Genomic DNA, 23,612 nt, shown 5'->3' with positions numbered 1-23,612 from the left:
TCTCATCTCTAAAGTTTCATTTTTTATCATTGATATATTGAAATTTCACAGTAGTGTTTTTAGATGTGGGTCCTTTCATTGTGCTGATAATAAGAAAATACCATTAGAACCTGAATTCTATTGTGTTACTATTTTGGTAATCTCTTTTTCTCTCTCTTTTTTTATTTTTTTATTTTTTATTTTTTTTTTCTCTCTCTCTTTTTTTAAATTAGATTTTTGTTCTAGAAACTTGGGTCAGGTATTAAGCCATTAGCTAATCCTTGTCTTCTGTTTTTCCTCACATATTTCTCATATCTATGTCTTTTCTGTTTCATGAGAAATTTTCTTTTTTTTTTTTTTTTTTTTTTGAGAAATTTTCTTAATTACCCAACATTGTCATTCATCATAGACATTTATTAAGTACTTAACCTATATTTTAAACATAATTCGAGATGCTGAGAATATAGCAGTGAACAAAACTGATAAAATACCATTTATGGATCTTACATTCTAATGTGGTGGGATAGACAATACAGGAATGAATGATTAAAATATATAGCAAGTCAGATAGTATAATTAGTGGTGAGAAAAACCAAGCACGGAAGAGGGACCTCGGGGGTGTGATTTTATGTAGGGAAGGCTTCGCTGAGAAGATGATGTTGAAAGGAGTGAGTCATTGGTATTTGGTAAAAGAGACAACAAATGTGAAGATGCTGAGTTTGGAGCATGCTAAGTTGGGAGCCACTATAGCTAAAGTGAATTGAATAACAGAGCGTGAGAGATAGAGGATGAGTTAAGAGAGGTCTTGGAGGATAGGCCAGATTGTGTAGAGCCTGTAGACAATTGGAAGGACTTTGGGTTTTACTCTGGATTTGAGACGAAGCAATCAGGGTCATGGAGTGACAGTATATGACTTAGGTTTTTAAAAGATTCTCTTGTTATTTACTTAATTCTGAGAATAGATTATAAGAGCGCAAGGATAGAAGCCAAAAGAGAAATGGTAGCTGGAATCCAGAGAGGTCAAAATCTGGGTATATTTTCAAAGTAGAAATAATAGGATTTGCTGAATGATTCTATGTGCATGGTAAAATAAGAGCCATGGATAATTAGGAGTTTAGGTTCTGAGCACCTGGAAGAGTAGGATTGACATTTACTGAAATGGAGAAGACTTGGAAGATAATTTATAAAACATATATGTGTGTTTTATGTTTCTCAATTTGGTTTTATCTGGTATTTTTATGATTAGATTCAGGTTATACATCCCTGGCCAGAATATTATATAACGGTGGAGTGTCCTTCTCAAGGTGTCATATCCAGAGGCAAACGATGCCTGTCTGGCTCCTCCTTAATGATGTTAATTTTGATGACTTGGTCAGTGTGTTAGCCATATTAAATTTGAAATGTCTGTTAAATATCCTCACGGAACCGTCCAAGACATTGTTGATGAGATAAGATGGATATTCAAGGGAGGAGTCCAGGCTGGAGATGTTAGTTTGGGAGCTGTCAACATGTTGGTGTTACTTCATGCCATGAGGCCAGAAGAGGTAGTGAGTGTGCTTAGAGAAGAGGACAGATAAGAAGACTGAGTGATGGGCGTTCCAACATTGAGGAATGGGATTGATAGAGGGCTCGGCTCGCAAAGGAAATTGGAGAGGCAGAAGGACCAGGAGAGTAGGTCTCCTGTAGGCAGAATAAAGGCAGCATTGTAAGGAAGAATGCTAAGTCAAGATTAAGATCAAGAATAGAACAGATAATCAGAGTATTACTAGGATTGGTTATTGGTGACCTTGATCAGAACCATGTCACGGAGTCCTGGGTGCTGTTGGGATATAGAATGAGAGCAGGTGCAAAGAAAATAGAAAATGTAGTCTCTTGAGTTTTGTTATAAAGGGAAATGGCCAGTCGTGGGAAATAGTTGTTGGGTTTTTGTTTTTTGTTTTTTGTCTTACGATGGGAGAAATTAGAGCATATTTATATATAAGGGGTGTTCTCCAGAAGGGGAACAACTGATGATGGCAGAAGAGAGGAGAGGAGTGCTGGAGTTAAGAGTATGGGAGGGGACGGCCATGTGCATTGGGGAATTGGGCTAGAAAAATAGTTTATCCATGATTACGGGGGAGAAGCCTACAGGAAGAGTCACAGACACTAGTCTGTGAGCACACGGGGGCTGGGGGAGGTTCACTTCCAACTGTTCGTTGTCTTCATGAAACAGGAAATGTGCCAGCCCTTGGAAGGTAAGAGTGGGGAGGTGGCTTACGAATGAAGGAGAGGCCGCGACCCGGTTGTGTAGTGCAGTGGGAGAGCGAGGGGCGGATGCTGGTTAGTGCTTACGTGAGTGTAGACTCTGTCTTCCTCTGCTGGGGTCAGCTGGCTGCCAGGGCCCAGGACCCGTGAGCGGTTGGATTTGCTGGGCTTGGTGACCAAGGTGAAGCAAACGTGGGACGAGGGAATTCAAGCCAGGGCATGATTAAAATGAACCTGGAATTGGAGCTGGTTCAGGAGGGAAGGGAGGGCGCGGAGTGAGTGAGGCAGGAGGAGAGGTGGCGGAGGCCGTGGGCAGCAGTCTTGGTGACACGAGAGCTGGGGTGCTGGAGAGCGGTCGCTGGGAAGACTGGGGTTGTTGCTGAGTGGCTTGCTGGACGTTGAGGTTTAGAGGGTTCAAGTTGCCAGTGCCGGGGTCTAGGCTGTAAGCTCTGGAATAGGTGGTCGAGCTGAGGTGGAGGACGTGATGTGACCTGAACCGTTGTGTCAGATTCTTTGTCATGGCAGTCCTTGTCTTTCAGTTTCCCAGAGTGTCTTCCAATTTCTTTAATCATTTTTCAAAGCTGTGCTCCTGCTTTGTAGGTGACGTTTTCGCAAATCTCGGAGGACATTAATTAGATATTTTTAAAAGTCTGCCGTTGCCTGAATGATCTCCACTTCCTGGGTCACTTTTCTGTTTGCCCTGGTCTCTTGTTGCAGGCTTTCTTCTCATATCTGATGCTCCCTCCTTTACTGATCTTTATTCAAGAGGCAATTGCAGGTTGGCTTGGAATCTCTGAGACAGGGCTGCAGAAAGCCGGCTTGAGTCCTGGAGCGCCAGAGCTTGGCTGTGGGCCACCAGTGCCCACACCAACCACCTCAGCTCTTCCCAGCTTGTTCGGTTTCCTGAAAGAACCCCGTTCGTTTGCTTTTGTTTGGAAGGTAGACCCCTAGGCATTCGTGTTGTGGGGGAGAGAACATACTGACTGCTCTGTATTTCACTTTGCACCGGGTCCAGCCCCACGTCATCCTGGGGCTGCTATGGAACCTGACATGTCCAAGTCCGGGTGTCCCTGGGATTCCACAGGGCAGGTGGCTCCTTCCTGGCTCTTCTGCGTGTCCTGCACGTGGCCGCCTCTGTTGCGCAGCCTTCCTGACATTTCTGAAATTTCTTTCCTACTGTCCTTTTTGTTTTAGGGAGTTTATAACACACCCCTCCTGCCACTCCATTATCATCTTAATGGGGTTTTAGATGGTAGAGGTTGTGCTCAGAAGACAAAACGAGAGGAGAGATGACTGCTTTTCCTGTATGTTGATTTATCTTTTGGTTCACCATGTTTGCAGAGAGTAAGCATAAAATATTAAGCTTTCTGTGATAACTTTCCAACATGAACAAAAGTAGTTTATTTAAATTCTTGCTCCTTTGAGGTAAGTTGAATATAGCATTATTTCAGGTTGTAGACAGAAATTGAGGCAGTGAGAATTTTGATGTTAGCCTGTAGCAGAGTAGGGATGGCCCAAGGCAGGGGAGGGGAGGTCCAAGTATTGATTAGGAAAGACAGAAAGGAACTTTCCTTCTCTTTTTTCATTTTTGCCACAAGAGAATTTTTTTTAAGATTTTATTTATGAGAGAGAGAGAGAGAGGCAGAGACACAGGGAGAGGGAGAAGCAGGCCCCATGCAGGGAGCCCGACATAGGACTCGATCCCAGGTCTCCAGGATCAGGCCCTGGGCTGAAGGCGGGGCTAAACCGCTGAGCCACCCAGGCTGCCCTAAGAATTTTTGATCATATTGCTTGGTAACATAAGAAACGTCAGTCTTTTTTTGTCAAGTCTTTTACTCTAAGAGCCGGGTTAACGAGACCTACCTCCCCAGTAGTGTGAAACTTCTTGCTTGGCTTTGAGGGATCCCTGGGTGGCTCAGCGGTTTAGCACCTGCCTTCAGCTCAGGGCGTGATCCTGGAGACCCGGGATCGAGTCCCATATCTGGCTCCCTGCATGGAGCCTGCTTCTCCCTCTGCTTGTGTCTCTGCCTCTCTCTCTCAATCTGTCTCTCGTGAATTAAAAAAAAAAAAAAAAAATTTGCAACATCCTTTGAAAAAAAAAAGGAAGGGGCTTTGAGATTTAGGAAGAAAAGGTGTTATTAGTTGCTTAATTATCTTGTAGATGTGAGCTTAAAGAGATTTTTAAAAAGTGATACCCCTGTCCATATTTAGAGATTTTTTCATCGAAATGAACAGGACTTCCACTTAGAACACGTAATTTGGGTTGTGCATTTCTGTAAAGCTCAAGAAAATTCCGTTTTTGAGGTCAGTTACTGAAAGCATAAAAAATTGACTTCCAAAAATCATGTCCACTGATACCAGAGGTAGTGGCATAGTACAAATTTATGATGATTTTCTGTTGGTGTGATGTTTTTTCTTCTTACTGACCAGTGAATATTTTTTTAAACTGAGAATAATGCTGAAAACGTTTTTTCTGACTTCTTTTATTTGCAAAGTTGGAAAAGGATTTCATACTTTACTGAATGCTGGAAAGACTATTACACAGTTTGTGGCAAGGCTGTTATAACTAGTTGGAATCTGACTTGCTTTGTTTTTGAAAAGAACCAGGATTTGCTCTTCTGAAGCTTTATTTTTAGGTATGTGTTTGATTTGTAAAATCAAAGGTTTAAATGTCCTCCAGATAGGATAAAATAGAATGGTAAGGATTATTATATCCCACAACAGTTGAACGATGATACATGAACCGCACATAATTTTTTTTCTGATTTCTTTTATTTTTATCTTTTCAGAGCTATAGATAGCATGAAAAACTTCAAAGCGTGTTTTTTTTTCTGATTTCTTTTATTTTTATCTTTTCAGAGTTATAGATAGTAGTATGAAAAACTTCAAAGCATTTTTTCGCTGGCTTTATGTGGGTAAGTTAATTGAATGAAGCATTCTTATTACTTTAACACTTCTTTTAAAATTGTGGGAGTACCAATTTAGAATATTTCAGTTACTCTGGTAAAATTTCAAGTAAGAGGAAGAGAGAATGGCCTAAGTGACCCCTCTTCTGTATCACCAACCCCAGCTCCCCATGGAGATAACTTGTAGCATCAGCTGTCCCTATCACTCATTGATGGTTAACCTTTTTTTTTTTTTTTTTTTTTTAACCTTGTAGTGTCTCCTTGGGTGAAAATAACATTTTTGAATCTCTGCTATGTACTAGGCACTGGTAGATGTTAGGTTTTTTCAAAAGAGAGGGGGAAAAAATAAGATAGAGCCTCTGCCCTTCAGTAGTGTATTTTCTGAGCTGTTCCTTGATCTTCTGTTTCTATATCTATGCCTTCCATTATGGTGTCCCATAGCCACCTATGACTTTTTAATTAGTTGACATTATGTAAATTATACATTCAGTTCATTAATCATGCTACACACATTTGAAGTACTGAGAAGCCACACACTGTTGGTGCCTACCACGTTGGACAGCACTGAATGAGGTTTGCAGTATCCTTTCTGTCAGACACTAATGCCCTAGCTAACTAGAATGCGGACCATTTACAGTGTTTCTTTGGGTCTCCACAGTGTCTTTTCATTCATTGTAGGTAGTTAACTGGTATTTATTAACTTGATAATAAGTGTTTTATTGCTTACTCTACAGTGTGTGCATATTTTATGGAGGTCCCATTTGTACTATTTTTGTAAACCACCCCACCTTAATATCCTTGAAATGATCCAACATACGCTCCCTTTCAACACAGGAAAATTTAGTTACAAATGGGATTTATCCCATGTTAAAATTCTGAAGAGTAAAATAGAAGGTAAATTATTTGTAATATGCTCACAGCTTTTAAACAAATGCCTAAATCTTCAATTCTGATATCTTATAAACAGCCTTGTATTTGTCAGCCTAATATAATTGCTTGTGATAAAAAAAAAAAAAAGAAGAATGGGATCCACAGATGTTGGCATTTGAAATTCTTCATTTTTTCTCAAAACCATACCGAGGCTAGCCAGAATGGGGAGCCAGAGTGTTTATCAGGCCAGCCTGTTTAATATCAGGGACGCTGATTAGAATAAATTACAGTATTAAAACTGAATGAGATCTTTGAAATAATTTTCTTTTACAGAAGAGGTTTGGTTTTACTTGTAATTACTGGTGTAGTTGAGGCAGTTTATAGTCTTATTGCATGTCCTAACTCTAATGAGAAGCCTGATTAGAAGAGAAATGAATTACTGCTCAGTCCTTATCATTAGAGCGGAACATTGCAGAAAGCACACTGGATGGGAGAACGAGAGGTCTAATTATAATCCTGGCTCTGCCATTCGTTGACTGTACTGCCTCGGTTTGCTCCATTTTGAAAGGTAGCCTCCATGAAGGCAGGAACTTCTTTTATACTGCTGTGTCCCCAGCACCCCTGCTATGCTCAGTGAGTAATTTTTGGGCAGATAAATGAATGAATGAGTGGACTAGATTCTGGCTTGTTTTTCAGATAATTTAGAAGTTTAAACTAATTGAGAACAGTTTCTAAAATTATCTGTGCAGAATCACATCCAGCATGCTCACTCCTGACCGAACGCAATTAAGGGAGATATGCAAACACTATGCAAAAGCACATGCAGCATTCTCCTTGACTCTGGTGGACATAATACAAAAACACAGCCCTCTGAAAGGACAAAATGAATCAGCCGCAGAAACTAAAGAGAGTCTATAAATATACGTGTATGTAAGTGTAAGTATATACACATAAGTCTTAGTACAAATATCTTTGTGTAGCCAAAACCCAGGAGAAAGAAACATGTTTGTTTGGTATTCTAAGGCTTTTGGAGGAATGAGTTGCTTGCAGATTTTAAGAAAAGAAACATCATATGCTAGGAGAGGAATGAATCCCCGCATACGTAGTCTTCACACAAGGCGGCAGTCACATCGAACTGTCTGGAGTGGCAGTGGGTTGAGTTGAAGGAGAAAACAAAAAATACTAGTTTAGAATCGTTAGACCAGCCATTCTGAACCTGAGAATAAAAGTCAAATTTAAAGTCTTCACGCTTTAGTTTTTAGAAGGAAAATCTGTTTTCCTTGGTGAAAAGATTTCCTTGACTCTTGAAGACTTAGGCCAGTGAAACACATTTAGTCTTTGAAATGTATCTGTAATAACGTCTGTAGCTTTCCTTTAAAGATTGTTTTTTAATTTATATTTCCAGCAATGTTGAGAATGACGGAAGACCACGTGCTTCCGGAGCTGAATAAGGTAGTAATGTTTCCCAGTGTGCTGAATATTGCTCTAGCTGAGCTCAGCTTTGCTGCTCCTCTTGGTATTCTTACACCATTGCTAGTTTCCAAGATGTCAGGCTGTAGACACTAAAATACATCTTAGTGAGCCTTTGATATTTTCTTTAAAAAATTTGTTTTACTTACTTTTCATCTTGCAAAATACCTTTGCCATGGTTATCTAATTTTATAATTTTCATGTTTATAGAAGATTTTGTATTCTGTATCATGTAGGGTGCTTCTGTTCCATATTTATAACTTCCTTAAGTTTTGAATGCATTTTATTTCCTTGGAAATCTGGTACTTTAGATATTAGTCCCAATGCTGATATCTGGTAAACCGTGGTTTCTCCGACGGTAAGGATTGTGACAAGTGGCAGTGGAATTTGCTTTAAGTAAGGCCTTTCAGATTAGGGCAAGATTCCTACCTGAATTCTGTGGCTCACTCATCCTCACCTCTGCCCGCACTCTGATTCAGATAGATGAGATAATATGGGGCCTGAGAAAAGGGAGAGCATTAAAATTAGCCCCAGTGGACTGCAAGAATAAGGGATTGCCATTCTGAGACTCTTACAAGGAGCAGGTCTTTTATGCTAGGATGACTGGCCTGGCAAAACAGGGTTCACGGTAGCTGTTTCTCTGATATCACTGTTACTTTTGTTTGGGGAAATAAAATGTGTTAATTGTTGGGGAGAGGAGTAACCTCCTTGTATAATTTTGTGAGGCCTGAAGAACTGGAGTGGGGTGGCGGTAGGGTCACTGCAGGAAGCAGACATCGACCCCAAGGCAAGCATCACTGTTGGGTTGTAGGTCTTCACTCAGGTCAAGACTCCTCTGGACATACAGCCTCCTCTTCCAAAGCAAGGACCCTGCACACACAGTCTTACCACAAGGCCTAAAATAATAAACCAACTTTAGACCATCAGGAATTCTGTAGCTGTTGGATTAGCTGATTGGAAAATGGGTTTAAAATGTTTAATTACATGCTTGTCAGAGCCTTGAGATTTCATATTTTCACAGTTGCATACTCTTTTGGATTTCTATTGATATTTCTTTGAAGGAACTTTGCCTCCTTGTACCATGGCTTTTAGAAGATAGTAAAAAAGGTCACATTTATTATTACATAATGTAGGTTATATCGGGAAGCTTTCTTTTGTCTTGATTTGTTTTTCTTTTTGTTCCTTTTTGGTTTTGATAGATGACTCAAAAAGATATCACATTTGTTGCTGAATTTCTTACGGAACATTTCAATGAGGTAGGAAGTTGGTATTTCTATAATGCTGTTTTCTTGAAAAGAATTGAAATAAACCTGGGTAATGGTGAGAAGTAATCACATTTAATCCAACTTAGTTGACATTTTTAGCAGTTGTGCTTTTTAAACTATTGAACTAATTAATGGAAATACTTACTTTAGAGGCTTTATAAACTCCGCTTTTGTTTGGATGTGTGTTATACAATCTCTAAAAAAAAAAAAAAAAATAGGATAACTGCTACTAACAGCTCCCTTAAAAAATTAAGCTTTTCATTAAGTTTAAGAATTTTTTCTATATCTTTTGTGAGTTGACTTAAGAGTTAAACTATGCTTATGCTTATTCTTTCTAGGCTCCAGACCTTTATAATCGAAAAGGAAAATACTTTAACGTTGAAAAAGTTGGTCAGGTATGGGCTTTTGGAACTTAGTTATTACTGTTTTTAGAAATTATTAAAAACTAACGTTAAAACTTTAGCAGTGTTAGTCTTTATTATCCAAAATTTCTAGAAAATAATACAATGCCAGCTTACATAGCAACTCTGTACTTTTAGTAAAGGACCAAAAAGAGGAGCCATTTTTATACTTCTGCTCTCAGAACTCTTAATAATGACTGAAGACCCCGGAGAGTTTTTGTTAATATGGGTTATATTTATCAATGGTAGATATTAGTAGGCATTGACAATTATGGTATTAAATACAAAATTATTTAAAAGTAGCAATAATTCTACTTAAACATTACATGTTAACATAAATATTTTTAATGAAAAATAACTGTTTTACAAAGCAATTTAGTGAAGAGTGGCATTGTTTTGTAGTTTTGCAAATCTTTTCGATGTCTGGCCTAATAGAAAACAGGTTCTCATAGATGCTTTTTCAGTCTGTTGTGATGGGTTTTTTTGGTTTATGTCTGCAAAGAAAATCTGGCCTCACAGGGGTGTTAGAAAGGGAGAAGTATTGTAATGGCTTTTTCAGGTAATTGTGGATGTTTTTTGTTATTATACCAAGTCTTGATAAGAGATAGTGTCTTAAAGATTGGCTTTAATGTGGAATCTAAAATTACATCAGTGAACTTTTCATACTCTGATACATTAAAATCCATTCATCTGTCTTGGGCTTTGAATGGATCTTTTACCCCTGCGTGATTTTGTAATATTATGTATTGATCATTTGGAAAATACTGGTTACTGAGTTATGCAGATCTTCCAAATGCTGACACCTTTCTTCATGCAGTATCGAGAAATCTGATATTATGAATATCCGTACCAATATCATCAGAAAATCTTTAAGTGCTATGGCTGTCAAGCGCACAGTGGCAGATACAGATTTTCAGAAATTTTAATTTTTGCTTGAATGTTTAAATTTTATCGTCGGCAACAAATACTGTCAGTTGTTTTGCTTAAAGTGACAGGCTTGCTTTATTTTCAAGAAAGCGTCTACCAAATGCCCACATACGAATAATCACAGCTTACCTGCCAGTCATTCTTTCAAATAAAAATGGAATTCCATTAACACCAACAAAGGGCCTGGCTTAACTCACAACTAAAACAATTTCTTAAACGTTTTTCCTCAGGGTAGCCATCGTACTTAGGTATCAGCAGACGTGCTTTGTGTATACTTCCAGTTCTGTCACACAGAATTTTTAGAAGATTTGTACTTCAGGATTGAGATTTAATAAAATTGATCATTTTAGTAGCTCCATTAACTAAGAAGTGAAATTGTCAGTATGCTGCAAACAGGAATACGCTGCCCATAGTATGGCCTGAGGCTTTGCCGCCTGGCCCCAGCAGTTATTCCCGCTTGTGCTTTTGACCATCAGTGCCAAGGTCCACACAGTTGAGAGGGCAAAACATATTTTGAAATTCTCAAAATAGTATTGACCTCATGGATCCTAGCATCTTTGGAGCTCCTAGGGGTCTGTGGACCATACTCGGAGGACTCCTGCCCTAGAGTAGATTGGTAGTTGATACTTTTAAAATTCATTTATAACACATGCATACACACACGCAAGATTAAAATGTACTTCGTGAACATGGAACACCAAATTTAAACTCAGTGTGTGGTCTCTGCATCTGTACCATTCTGACTTTCAGGGGTTTGCAGTTTGCTCAGTGGCTCAGCATTTAGTGAATTTTGGTCACTTTGCATGAAGTAATAGCAATATAGTTTCAGAGCCCTTGGCAGTAAAACAGAATCATTTAAATAGAATAGTGTTAAATATAAAGTCTATAAATATAAAGCCTCCTTCTTTGGTGTATGACATTTAAAATTTTGATTCTCTATTAATTCTAGTACTTGAAAGATGAAGATGACGATCTTGTGTCACCCCCTAACACAGAAGGAAACCAGTGGTATGATTTTCTTCAAAATAGCAACCACCTTAAAGGTAGTTAATGAACCCAGTGGATTTTGGCTGTGTTTATACTTGATTTGAGAGCAGTATATTAGCTATGAGTATTGCTGGACAATTATTGGATATTTATCTCTGTTCTTTAGATCATTTGTGCTCTATTGCATTTGATTAGAGAAGTAGCAAAATAACAAATAGTATATGACATTACTACAGTAGAAAACACTCTGAAATGAACTGTGATGTAGGAAGATTGCTTATTCTCAGGTATTCTCATACTGTCTTGTTTTGTGCCCTAAAAAAAGTAGGATATTGGGGAAAAAAATTATAGAGCCTGCTGGTGAGAGAAGTCTTTGGCCAGTTCCAATTTGTGAACTCCTAAAAGCCTAGTGATGCATAACACTTCTCCTGAGATTGTAGCTTTTCATGTGTACTACCTGTGCCTCTCATTCTCTAGGATCTTGAAATGTTGATAGAGTAAAATGATCCAAAATTATTAGAGATGCAACACAAAATAGCAACCACTAAGTAAGTCCGAGCTTCACTATTTTAGATACAAGTATTTTTGAAGCAATATTTCTTTGCTTTCTCAAAGAGTGATCTGATTTAAAAAAAAAAAGAGTGCTCTGATTACAGTCTATCAGTTTCTTAGATCCCTAGGGTAATGGCCCCATGCACATATTTCCTCCCTGAATGCTCTGAGAAACCCAGGGAGTAGGCACCTGTTACCATATTTTCTAACAAGGAAGTTGAAATTCAGAGAAGGCCCAAGATCACAGAAGCTAGTATATAATGGACCCACAGGGTCTGCTGACCTCAAAGCCTGAGTTTTTAACTCGACTCAGTGGTAAGCTCTGCTACTTCTATCTGGTTGCTGTTTATCTGAATAAATGAATGACTGAAGATAGATCGGGGAGGATAGAATTCTCTGAGGCCCAGAACTTGGCTTATTCCTCTTTTGTTCTAACCCTAGACGTCCAAATTCTTCTTCTTCTTCTTCTTTTTTTTTTTTTTTCCAAAGATTGTATTTATTTATTCATGAGAAACAGAGACACAGAGAGAGGTAGGACACAGGCAGAGGGAGGAACAGGCTCTGCTTCTCTGCAGGGAGCCCGGATCTCCAGGATCATGCCCTGGGCCGAAGGCGGCGCTAAACCACTGAGCCACCCGGGCTGCCCCAATTCTTTTTCAGAGAAGGACATTCTGTATTGCTTGAGATCTATTGATGTCAGTTAGTTATTGAGTAGAGGGAGAATAAAGGTACAGCCGACTCAGCCCACAGCTGTGTTTCTTCAGGATGCCTCCACAGCCTGAGGAGGGCTGACAGCAATGTGCCAGCAGCAGTGGCACCTGGACCCTGTCTGGGAGTGGGCTGATAATGGTCCTGAGAACTTCATTGAGCTAAAAATAGACCCTACCCCTTTATTCTTCTCATCTCATTTCTGTGGATGAACAGGAAGGCCTAATCTTAGCTACAGGCCCCATGTTTGTTTTTAAGACTTTACTTATTTATTTATTTGAGAGTGAGAGAGTATGAATGGAGGGGAGGGGCGGGAGGAGAGGTGAGAAACAGACTTCCTACTGAGCAGGGAGACAGACACAGGGCTCGATCCCGGGACCCTGGGGTCATGACCTGAGCCAAAGGCAGACACGTATCCTACTGAGCCACCCAGGCTCCCCTATGGGGGTCCTGTTTAACCAAGATAACATTTCATATTATTAACTCCATATCTTAAAACCTTGAGGTTTTATGTGAACGGGGAGAAACTCATTAATTCTCTAGTTTCTTAGTGTGGAGAAATATGGGCTCTCATTATGAACATTTTAAGATTTATTTATTAGAGAGAGTGTGTGTGCACAGGTGCACTGGGAAGGGGCAGAGGGAGAGAGAATCCCAAGCTGACTGCACTGAGCCCGACACAGGGCTCCATGCCATGACCCTGAGCCATACCAAGAGTTGGACTCCCAGCCGATTGCACCACCTAGACCCCCCATCATTATGGAACTATTAAGAAAACCTTCATGAAACATCTGTCTAGCACTTTGCAAAAATCACATGCTAAGTATTTTGTACTTTCACAGGATAAGTGAAGGAGAGCCAGTGTTGCATGATGTGTAAAAGTCGGTGCTCTGGGCAGCAGGGTTTGGAATCTGCTCATTTTACTGATGAGAAAACTGGGGTTCAGAGATGTGAGGCAATCTGCCCTCAGCCACATTGCGAGGCAGTTGTAGAGCAGAAAAGCGGTTGTGACGATGAAATAAATGTGGATAAAGCACTTAATGCCTGACGCTCAGCTCCCGAGCAGTCAGCATGCTAGCGTGTGACACTGACACTCCCGACAACAATTCTGACACCCACTGGGTGTCCTGCAATTCAGTCGTGATGCTAACTACCACAGGTTAGTGTGTGCTAAAGCCCACAGGTTCCCTGGCTCGGTCCCCGAGACTGCCCACGTGTCAGACTTCAGTCCTAAGTATCAAGTCCCTGGGTGGCCCACACTTCTGTCCCCACAGCCACCCGCTCTTTGCAGGTTGATAATTTGCTAAAATGGCTTACAAAACCAACACTTCATTTAGGTTTCCTGCTTTATTATAGAGAGACAAGTCAGAACAGCCAAGTGGAAGAGATGCTTAGGGCAGGGTTTGGATGGGCTCAGAGCTTCCATGCCTGCCCTGGGCCTGCCACCCTCCCACGGACCCTCTGAAACCCGCTTGTCAGGGCTTCTTTGTGGGGTTTTCATTATGCCAATTGATTGAGGAAACCACTGACTATCGGTGATTGGACTCAACTGTAGCTCCTCTCCCCTCCCTGGAAGTTGGGGTACAAGGGCTGATAAGTCCAGGCTTCTCATCGGGACTTAGTCCTTTCTGGTGACCACTTCTCATCCTGAAGCCATCTAGGGATCTACCCAGACTCACCTCATTACAACGAAAGATGTTCCTGTCACCCTTACCAGTCAGGAAATTCTGAGGATTTTTGAAGTTCTGTGCCAGGAGCCAGGGACAAAGACCAAAAATATCTTTCTCTGCTCTCACAGCATCTGTCACCTGTGGGGAGGTTAAAATGTTAACGTGATTAAAACTCATTTTGTCCAGCATAGCTGTGCCATGAGATGCCTCGAGTCAAGGAAGCCTACAGAGCTCAGTAGAAGAGGTGGGCTTTGGGAGTCTGAGGGTTGGATTCACGGGTATAGATTGTTTTGTCATTTTCACACTGGGCATTTGCCAAACCTCCTGGGTAAACCTCATTTTTTTAATCTATAAATTGGAGTGTGCGATGTTTACTTCGTACAGCTGTTGTGAGCAATAGAAATAACATATAAAGGAATCTAGCATAGTTGCTCTCAGCGAACAATTATTTATCACTTTCTCCTGGTAGGGTAGCCTTTTGAAAAGTAAAAAAAGACACAGCTTTAGTTTTTGCCTCCTGTTTCTGTTTTTATTATTAACCTCTCCCAAAACAATAGTGGACTGCTTTTGTCACCCCATTGTGGCAAAGAGTAGAGAAGAAAGAACTCTGTTTTACCCTGTGTCTTGTGGTTCCCAAATCATCCCTTCTTACACCCAGCGGAAGCACACCGTTAGAGTTTGGTGGGGAAAATAGACTAGAGTACCAAGCTGCGGGACTCGGCTTGTAGTAAGCGTGGTGGGTTTTAGTGGGCTGGCAGCAGGGGGTGATGGAAGAGAGGCGGAAGGCCACAGTCATTGTCATGAGGTCGTGCAAAGGGATAGTGAAGCGGCCAGGGGGCTCTCCACGGCCACAGAAGCTGTGCGGACTGGCTCTGACAAGAGATTATTTTCTCCTAATCATTTGGTTTACTATAGCTTCGTGGTTTTGTTTCTGTTTCTCTTTTTGCTTGAAACCAGAAAGTCCTTTGCTGTTTCCGTATTATCCTCGAAAATCATTGCATTTTGTGAAAAGGCGGATGGAGAACATTATTGATCTGTGCTTGCAAAAACCAGCAGTAAGTTTGAAAAACAAACGCATGTCTTTGTGTAGGAGGGAGGGTGTCTATAACACGTGACTCACGATCATAGTCATTAAGGTGAGCCATATGAAAACGCCGGGATCCAGCTTTTGGCTAACAAAATCGCCAGGTTCATTTGGTTCATCCTAACATTTCCTCTCTTATTGTTAGTTTCTTACATAAATTAAAAAGTAAACAAATAACAAGGCTATCAAAAGTGTTGGCAACCTTATTATTTTATGTGTTCCCAGAACAGACTTTTTACAAAGGGTCTTGGTTACAGAGCTGTTGTGTCTCATTCTCAGGAAGGAAAGTCGGTGCCTTGAGACTGGGGATGGGATGGGGGTTCTTAGTCTGGCATGCACGCTTCTCCCCAGCGTCCTTTTCAGCTCACAATTTCTTCTGTCTCTTTTCCTTGCTGTTATGACTGTCACTGAAGTTTCTTGTGTGAAAGCTTGGTGATCTAGATGGCTTTTTACTAGATTTGAACAATGATGGTCAGGTACTTTCTGTAGAGTATCTGTGTGTATGTAAATACTTTCATTGTATTTTTAATGTTTTATTTAGGACGTAATTGGAAAATCGATGAATCAAGCAATCTGTATTCCATTATATAGGGATGCTAGAAGGTAATTGTTTACTTTTTGGGTGGTAAAATTCAGCAGCCAGTTTAATTTTTCTTAACCTTTTTTTTTTTCTTTTGTTCTAGTCAGGACTGCACACGCAGATTGTTCAAGTTTCCTTTTCTGTAAGTATGTGTTTCTCCCCATCTCATGTGAGCAATACAGTCTTGTTCTCTGCAGTGATAGCTAAAAATCAGGTTTTGACATTACATTTTTTTCCCTTAGGTGGAATAATAAAACCTCAAATCTACATTATCTTCTTTTTACTATTCTGGAAGATTCACTTTATAAAATGTGCATCTTAAGGAGACATACTGATATTTCCCAGTAAGTATTAAAGTTTGAATTAGAGAATGAGATTGTATGATTTTTAATAATAAAACCTACAGCTTCCTTCCCCAGTGTTTTGGGGTTCAATGAAGCTGCCTTATGACTTTGACTTAGACTTGCTCTTTTAGGGTGTTTTCACGTCATTAGGATGATAACGCCAAATCAAGAAGCTGAATGATCCCCTCTGATGCTAGATGATTTTTTGTGCAAGTGTAGCTGTGACATGCAGGATTTCTTTAGGGTTAAAAAAAATATGACAATGGAACCCTCAGGATGGTATCTCATGAACTTGGAGCAGTTCAGAACTGTGGTTTGGGTTCCTTATCGAAAGGATTTTTGCCTCAGGCTGAGTATGCCTTTCATTAAACGAGAGGCCTGCCTATAGAGACTTCTTTGAGAACCTGAAATAAAAGTTCTAAAACATAAGATCACGTACAGAAATACTGATAGTATTTTAATCTGAATTTGAAGGAAATGTTTTGACACCCAAGATGGGGCCAAAGAGAAATAATTTGGTTGTTCCAATCGTCCTTAATTCTGTAAGGTTTCTAGCTACTGTAGTGACTAAGATTTTAAGCCAAGTTGTAATTCTGATGTAGGGTTGTCTATCTAGGTGTTTAAATGAGTTGTCAGTGCTGCAGAGTGAGCATGACGTATTTTGGTCGGGGACGTGCTGTGTGGGTGAACATACTAACAGTGGCTCGTGTTCTTTCAGGCATTTAGATGATTGGCTATCCAGGTTGTCTCACACAGTCTCTTTCTTCCCCCCTTCTTTTTTCAAGATCTGTAACTAACGGACTAATTGCTATTAAATTTGGGAGCTTCACATATGCCACAACAGAAAAAGTGAGAAGAAGGTAAATCTTGGATCTCGTTTGATGAGATTGTGTACATGTGCATACATATGATGGGTGTGTATGTTTAATTATAGAAATGTGGTTAGACTCGGACAGTGACGTTACGCTTAGGAGGCCATTGTAACTTGCAGCTCGGGACAGGATCGCTTACGTAGGTTATACTTTGATTGACTTACTGGTCAAATAGAACCGTCCTGCCTTAGAGGAATTTATATAGCTGTGGTTTCCTGTGATTGATACTCTTGAGCTCCTCTGTCTGTTAAAAAAGCAAGGTGGTTCCAGGGGGCATGTGGGCCAACGATCATGTGAGGTGGCATCATTCTCACTGCTCTGGGATGTTCTTAGGAATAAAAGGCTAACAGTACCAAAGTCGTCCCTGAGGCTGTGGAATGGATGCTAATCACAGGCCAGTCCTTCTCTCACTCACTTTTCCTTACATAAAAGGAGTTTTTTATGATAATATCTCTGAAGTTGTTGTGACTCTTCATCTGTAAATCTTACTTTTCAGTCAAGTGAGCCTGCTTGTTTAGCCAGTATATCTACAAGGGGCCATTCATGGAATTTCCATAGGTTTAAGGCCTGACTTGGTGTCAGGAGTGTTCCGGAACCGTGAATCAACCTCACCCTCACGGATTTTTCCTTTTCCATGATGACGTATTTTTAGAGCCTAGTTCCGTTAGTGAATAATCATCACTGTTGTCGGTAACTGATTTTACTGCAAACCAAGGATATATTTTAAATGTAATTGTACAGAATGTCACGTGGGTTTTGTTTCATCAATTTTTTTGCGTGGTACCGGAGTGTTTTCTCAGTAGTCCCAATCACTTGTGATGTAACAGAAAGTACTTCACTTCCAGCACCTACAGCTGCTTAGACGCACAGTTTTATGATGATGAAACTGTAACCGTGGTTCTTAAAGACACCGTGGGGCGCGAAGGAAGAGATAGACTCCTGGTCCAGCTGCCGTTGTCTTCGGTGTATGACAGCGAAGTTGCTGCAGAGTATCAGTTCACTGGGGCTTACTCCACAAGGTGACTCACTCATTCATAAGAGCGTCTTTGGGACACAACAGGTGCTTTTTAATGCGTCTCGTACATTCTAATTCTAATTCCTTAGGCATGCTAGACCATGTTTACGAGGGATGGCAGTAAAGTCAGCTGAGCAGAAGTACCATTTTTTTCTTTAAAAAAATACTGGCTTCAACAGCTCTTCTGCCCTTTTGCTTTATTAAAAAAATCAAGAAGTACTTGGTGAAATCAAGTGGAGAATTATTTGGAATGGCGAATGGTACTTCTGTTGTATTTTCAAGGGTAGCAGTTAACCCCAGTTAATAGTAGAACTGCTCTCACTGGTTTCCTTTCAGAATTAGAATCTCAGTAGCCATATGGAGGGGATACAGCCAATTCCAGAAACGACTTTGGTTTTCTTAGATTTAAGTGAGTGGCTCTCTTCTCTAATTTAAAAATAGGTCTGTTTTCCTTGAAAAGGAATCAGAAACCTCAGTAAGATGCCATTCTGGCTATTTGGAATTGCAGTATTTTCCTAGGATACAGGGTCGCAGCTTTTTACACAGTGGCTGAGAATTACACTGGAAATGGGAATATTAGTAGAAGTCGAACCCCTGGTGGACAATGATACAACCCTTCATAAACCAGGGAGATCACTTTTTCATTCTGGGGTTGGTTTTTCCCTTCTCCAGGCTAGATGAACAGTGCAGTGCTATTCCCACACGTACCATGCATTTTGAGAAGCATTGGCGACTATTGGAAAGTATGAAAGCACAATATGTTGCTGGGAATGGTTTTCGCAAAGTGTCCTGTGTGGTAAGTATTTATAGATTGTTTGCTGACCAAGAATAACAGGAGGACGTGACTTTGGATCTTTCGGGTCCTTTCAGGAAGTGTGAACATTTCTTGATGTACTGCTTTTTTTTTTTTTTAAGATTTTATTTATTTATTCATGAGAGACACAGAGAGTGGGGCAGAGACACAGACAGAGGGAGAAGCGGGCTCCTCACAGGGAGCCTGATGCAGGACTTGATCTCCGGACCTGGGATCACGCCCTGAGCTGAAGGCAGATGCTTAACCACTGATCCACGCAGGCGTCCCTGTGATGTATTGCTTTTATTGATTATGAACATGTTGTAGTCTTGGCTCTGTAGCTTTCTCATTCTGAGAAAGCTTAATGAGTCGTACAATTCCAGATATTATTTGTTTATTTAAAGTGATCTCTACACCCAGCGTAGGGCTCAAACTCATGACCCTGAGATTAAGATTTGCACACTCTTGTGACTGAGCCAAGCACCCCTAGATTTCAATGATCATGAAATTGTCGCTGTGGTATATGGAGATCCTTTTGCAGCAAATGAGGCTAAGTGAGGTGATTTTGTTGTGAATCCATGGGAAAATAACTTTCATCAAAAACCATTCTTCAGATTTCTGACTTCTTGTATATTATGTGTTAGTTAAGCTATTAATTTAAAAATTCTATGCTTGACCTTTTCTCCAGTTGAGCTCAAATCTCCGTCATGTGAGAGTATTTGAAATGGACATAGATGATGAATGGGAGCTCGATGAATCTTCAGATGAAGAGGAGGAAGCCGGTAATAAACCTGTGAAAATAAAGGAAGAAGTGTTGTCTGAGTCGGAGGCGGAGAATCAACAAGCCGGTGCTGCTGCCTTAGCTCCAGAGATCGTCATCAAAGTGGAAAAACTTGACCCTGAGCTAGACTCCTGATCTCACTTGCCATTATTTTGTATGTTCTCATCACGTCAGGGAGGACATGGGAGATGGACTGAGGTGTTTTGGACCACTTTTAATTTTCTTTGTATCACAAGGAAATAAACCATACGTTTTAGTTTTTCCTTAGTCCTCTTCATCTTCTCTCGGTAGTATAGTCACTATGATAGACTTTCTTTTTGCTAAGATTTCTTTTTAATACTGTGTGCACAACTCATGTTTAAAGAAAACATAAATCGAATGTGAAGAATATTTCAGTCTTTTCTGTTAAAAGATAGGTGTCAGGAATCATCCCTCTCTCCGGAAGAAATTACATTTAAACAGTCATTCATCATGGGAGGTTTTGATGCATTTAGTATTTTAAATGTGTAGATAACATTTATTCCTATTTTTCCATCTTCCCCTTTCTAGTTGATTCTTGGTCTCCATAATGCTTTTAAAATTATGTTTTCAAAATTATACTGCTTTACTGTGATGCTAAATAAGATGGATACTGTCTTTATGATCTAAATAGCAAAAACACCGCTTGACACCTACATAATTATCTTCTCATTTTGTTACTGGATTTGAGCTCTGAATTCTTTGAATTGGCAGCATTTAGATGTGTCATTTTCCTGTTTAGAATTGGTCAAAGACACACGGTGGCTTTCTATGTCACACCTTAGGAACATAAGAAACATGGATCAATGAAACCTAATTTAGCTTTTGTGCACTTGTTGATTTCCTGGTGCTCATTCCTAAAGTGAGTAATATTCAATGAGTTTCCATTTTATATATGAATTCTAGTATCAGTTCACCATGGAATGAAAGCATCACTTTTTAAAGCTTTAAATATTTTCAGGCAGGAAAATATACTATATCCACAGGAGTGGGTAACTGCCTGGTCCCGTATCATTCACCTGTTTCTTCAGTAGTACCTGTTGGGCTAGGATTTGAGGCACATCACGCTTTAGGTGCCCCAGGTACCTCAGTGGGGCTGATCTGTGTCAGTTTTGAAGGGAAAACTGAAGAGAAGCCACTGTTGTGTGGATGAGCTCGGTGACTAGAGCCATCATCTTCAGGAGAGCGGCTGTGCGGCGGGCAGCCTTGTGCGTAGCAGGCCTGGAACACGATTCATCTGTAATTTGCATAAATGCATTTTGGTGGTCGGTCAGTTTCATGGCGTAGTACAGATGTCTTGAATTAGCTTTTGTGAGCAAGACAGGTAATCTCTCAGGCGGCATTACAGCTTATTAGAATGAATTACAATTTCACAATGAGCAACCAGTTCTTTATTAGACAGTAATCTGTCCCATGTGACTTCAGCGTGAAATTTATAAAGATTTTCTGACCTGGGCACATTTGCTTTCTGCAGCTGCAGCCTACAGATGAATTGAAGCCGAGACTCCCAAACTCTGCGTTCATCTCGAACCAGGCGTTGGTACTAGTTCTGCTGCTGTACTAGCGACACCTTAACATTGAGTTTTGTTTTGTTTTTTTTTTAACATTGAGTTAAATAATTGTGAATCATTCCTGATTTTAGGAGGATAGTTTTTTCATTAATGATTTTAATGCATATGATAGATAATTTAGGAACTGGGTTTATATTATGTTAAAGGAGAAGAGTTTGAACTGATATCTGAATTCCATCTTAAGTTTTATTTTTTAATTTTAATTTTTTAAAGATTTATTTTATTTATTCATAAGAGGCATAGAGAGAGAGGCAGAGACACAGGCAGAGGGAGAAGCAGGCTCCCTATGGGGAGCCCAATGCCGGACTCAATCCTGGATCCCGGGATCATGCCCTGAGCTGAAGGCAGGCGCTCAATGGCTGAGCCACCCAAGTGTCCCTGGGTCTTAAGTTTTAATAAGTGTGGTGCATATAATCTGTTTTATCATTTTATTTTTAGATCTAGGCTATGATTTCCACACCATGAGAAACTTTGCTTTTAATATTTAGAAATAATTTGAGCAATAGAGACTATCGTTTTATTTCTAGTTTATTTAGCAGCTGATGCTGAATGTGAGTTTTGAATTTAGTGAATGACCAGCAAAGTGGGGCTTGGAGGACCCTGGGCGGTGGGCTTACCCCCACACAGGCTGTGTGGGATGTCAGGCCCTGACCTTCACACAGCGGGGATAATCGAGCACCGGTCTCAGGGTTTGAGGACTAAATGGGTGTTGTAGAGCGATATGGTTGGCGCATATCAGACACCTGATAAAGATCAGCACTTATTAAAATTCTGTACTGCTCTTTTCAAGGATAAAATGTGTTGATATTTTAGGAATTTAAATAGCACTTTTTTTTTTTTTTTTTTTTTTTTTGTGCCTTAATGGGCACTGTGATAATAGTCTTGCTAATTCTCTGGCTTTGTAGGTTTCTTTTTTCCTTCCGTTCTTGATTTTTTTCCAAAACAAAAATTTTACACTTAGCAAAATGCTAAAACATTTTATCTTCTTTATTCAGAGCATTTGAATATAAATGAAGAAAACTATGATGGTATGTAACCTTGAGTTTATGACCCCGTAACTAGGGAATCTCTCTTAGATACAGATATAGATATAGTTGTCTGAGTTAATCTAAATACTTGTAATTCTTGAGGAAATCTAGCAAGCAAGTGTGCTAAATACTTCTAAAGACTGCTGTAATTGAAATCATGAGTTGCATGAATCCTCCGGGGCAAATCAGTTTCTTAGGCACCTCTTGCATTTGTAGCAATTATTATAGACTGATTGCATTTATTAGAATATATATTTGACTGTCCAACATATCATTTTTAGTTCTCACTGAACAAAGGGAGAGGGTACTTAGCATTATGTGAAGTCAAGGTCACAAAAACTTTATCGTATGAGAGTAAGGATTATTTTACAGCAGGAAATAGTATTTAAACTCTTAGGAATACTCAGTTTAGAGACTCTCCATTGTTAAAGAGTTAGTTCTAAGAAAGTGAATTACAAATATGTAGATAATATTTTTTTACTTTCTGAGCTCACCAGAACAGGATCTTCCATGATGCACACTCCATCACATCAAAATTGCCTGGGCCGGTGGTTAAAAATGCAAATGTGTGGATGACCCAAGACTGCTCAGTCAGATGTGGGGGTAGGGCCCAGGCCTTTTTAAGGGACTTTTAACGGATTCACCCAATCTTAAGCCCACTAAAATTAAGAACCTCTATAGTCTATGGAAGCTGTTTTTTAGTAGAGGTTGATTTTTTTTTTAATGATTGCTTAATGGTCTCACTCTTTTGTAAGAACTCTTTTTTTTTAGATTTTATTTTATTTATTCATGAGAGACACAGAACAAGAGAGAGAGAGAGAGAAAGGCAGAGACACAGGCAGGGGGGAGAAGCAGGCCCCACGCAGGGAGCCCAACATGGGACTCAATCCCAGGTCTCCAGGATCACAACCCAGACCAAAGGCGGCGCTAAACCACTGAGCCACCCGGGCTGCCCAAGAACTTTTTTTTGTTTGTTTATTTATTCATGAGAGACAGAGAGAGAGGGAGGGAGGTAGAGACACAGGCAGAGGGAGAAGCAGGCTCCATGCAGGAAGCCTGACGTGGGACTCGATCCCGAGACTCCAGGACCAAGTCCTGGGCCAAAGGCAGGCAGCAAACCACTGAGCCACCCGGGGGATCCCCGAGGTCTATCATCTTTTAATTAAAAGCCGCTCCCTTAGATGCATTGAAAATGGATATATTTTTTTCCTTACAAATGACCCCTGTGTGATTAATTTTACATGCAACACGCTCACCGTCCTGTAAATCTGTTTAAACGATGGTGGGCCTAATTATGCCGAGTCTATGCACTGCAGCCTGTACCACTGAATCCCAGAGGGCCACGCTTCAACCTTCAGCTCACGTCCCACCGAGCAGTGGATGCCAAGGTGGGTCTGTATGGGCCAGGCAGCTTGGCTAACAGGTGATGACGACTCATAAATGTCCCCTTGGCTCTGGGGGGTACAGAGTGAACACACAGCACCCCCAGACGCTAAGTGTTCTGCGTGGTTATTGCTGTACAGATGATCAGTCCTCCCGCCACATGA

General features: G+C 40.3%; 1 protein-coding gene across 1 annotated transcript in view; it reads left to right on the top strand.

Annotated features, from left to right (window-relative positions):
- The window catches only part of ANAPC4 (anaphase promoting complex subunit 4), a 36,505-nt gene extending 16,796 nt beyond the window's left edge, over nt 1-19,709 (top strand). Inside the window, exons 16-28 of the mRNA XM_041752794.1 lie at nt 5,083-5,138; nt 7,405-7,451; nt 8,669-8,725; nt 9,073-9,129; nt 11,012-11,105; nt 14,937-15,034; nt 15,605-15,666; nt 15,747-15,785; nt 15,886-15,987; nt 16,773-16,847; nt 17,705-17,878; nt 18,547-18,670; nt 19,356-19,709. Coding sequence (XP_041608728.1) covers nt 5,083-5,138; nt 7,405-7,451; nt 8,669-8,725; nt 9,073-9,129; nt 11,012-11,105; nt 14,937-15,034; nt 15,605-15,666; nt 15,747-15,785; nt 15,886-15,987; nt 16,773-16,847; nt 17,705-17,878; nt 18,547-18,670; nt 19,356-19,583 — 1,213 coding nt within the window. The 3' untranslated portion in view covers nt 19,584-19,709. The remainder of the gene's footprint in view (nt 1-5,082; nt 5,139-7,404; nt 7,452-8,668; nt 8,726-9,072; nt 9,130-11,011; nt 11,106-14,936; nt 15,035-15,604; nt 15,667-15,746; nt 15,786-15,885; nt 15,988-16,772; nt 16,848-17,704; nt 17,879-18,546; nt 18,671-19,355) is intronic.
- The last annotated feature ends 3,903 nt before the right edge of the window (nt 19,710-23,612 follow it).

This window comes from Vulpes lagopus, chromosome 4, assembly GCF_018345385.1.
Source record: "Vulpes lagopus strain Blue_001 chromosome 4, ASM1834538v1, whole genome shotgun sequence".
NCBI classification, from domain to species: Eukaryota; Metazoa; Chordata; class Mammalia; order Carnivora; family Canidae; genus Vulpes; species Vulpes lagopus.
Note: the sequence above shows the minus strand (reverse complement) of the source record. Positions and strands in the feature narration are given on the sequence as shown.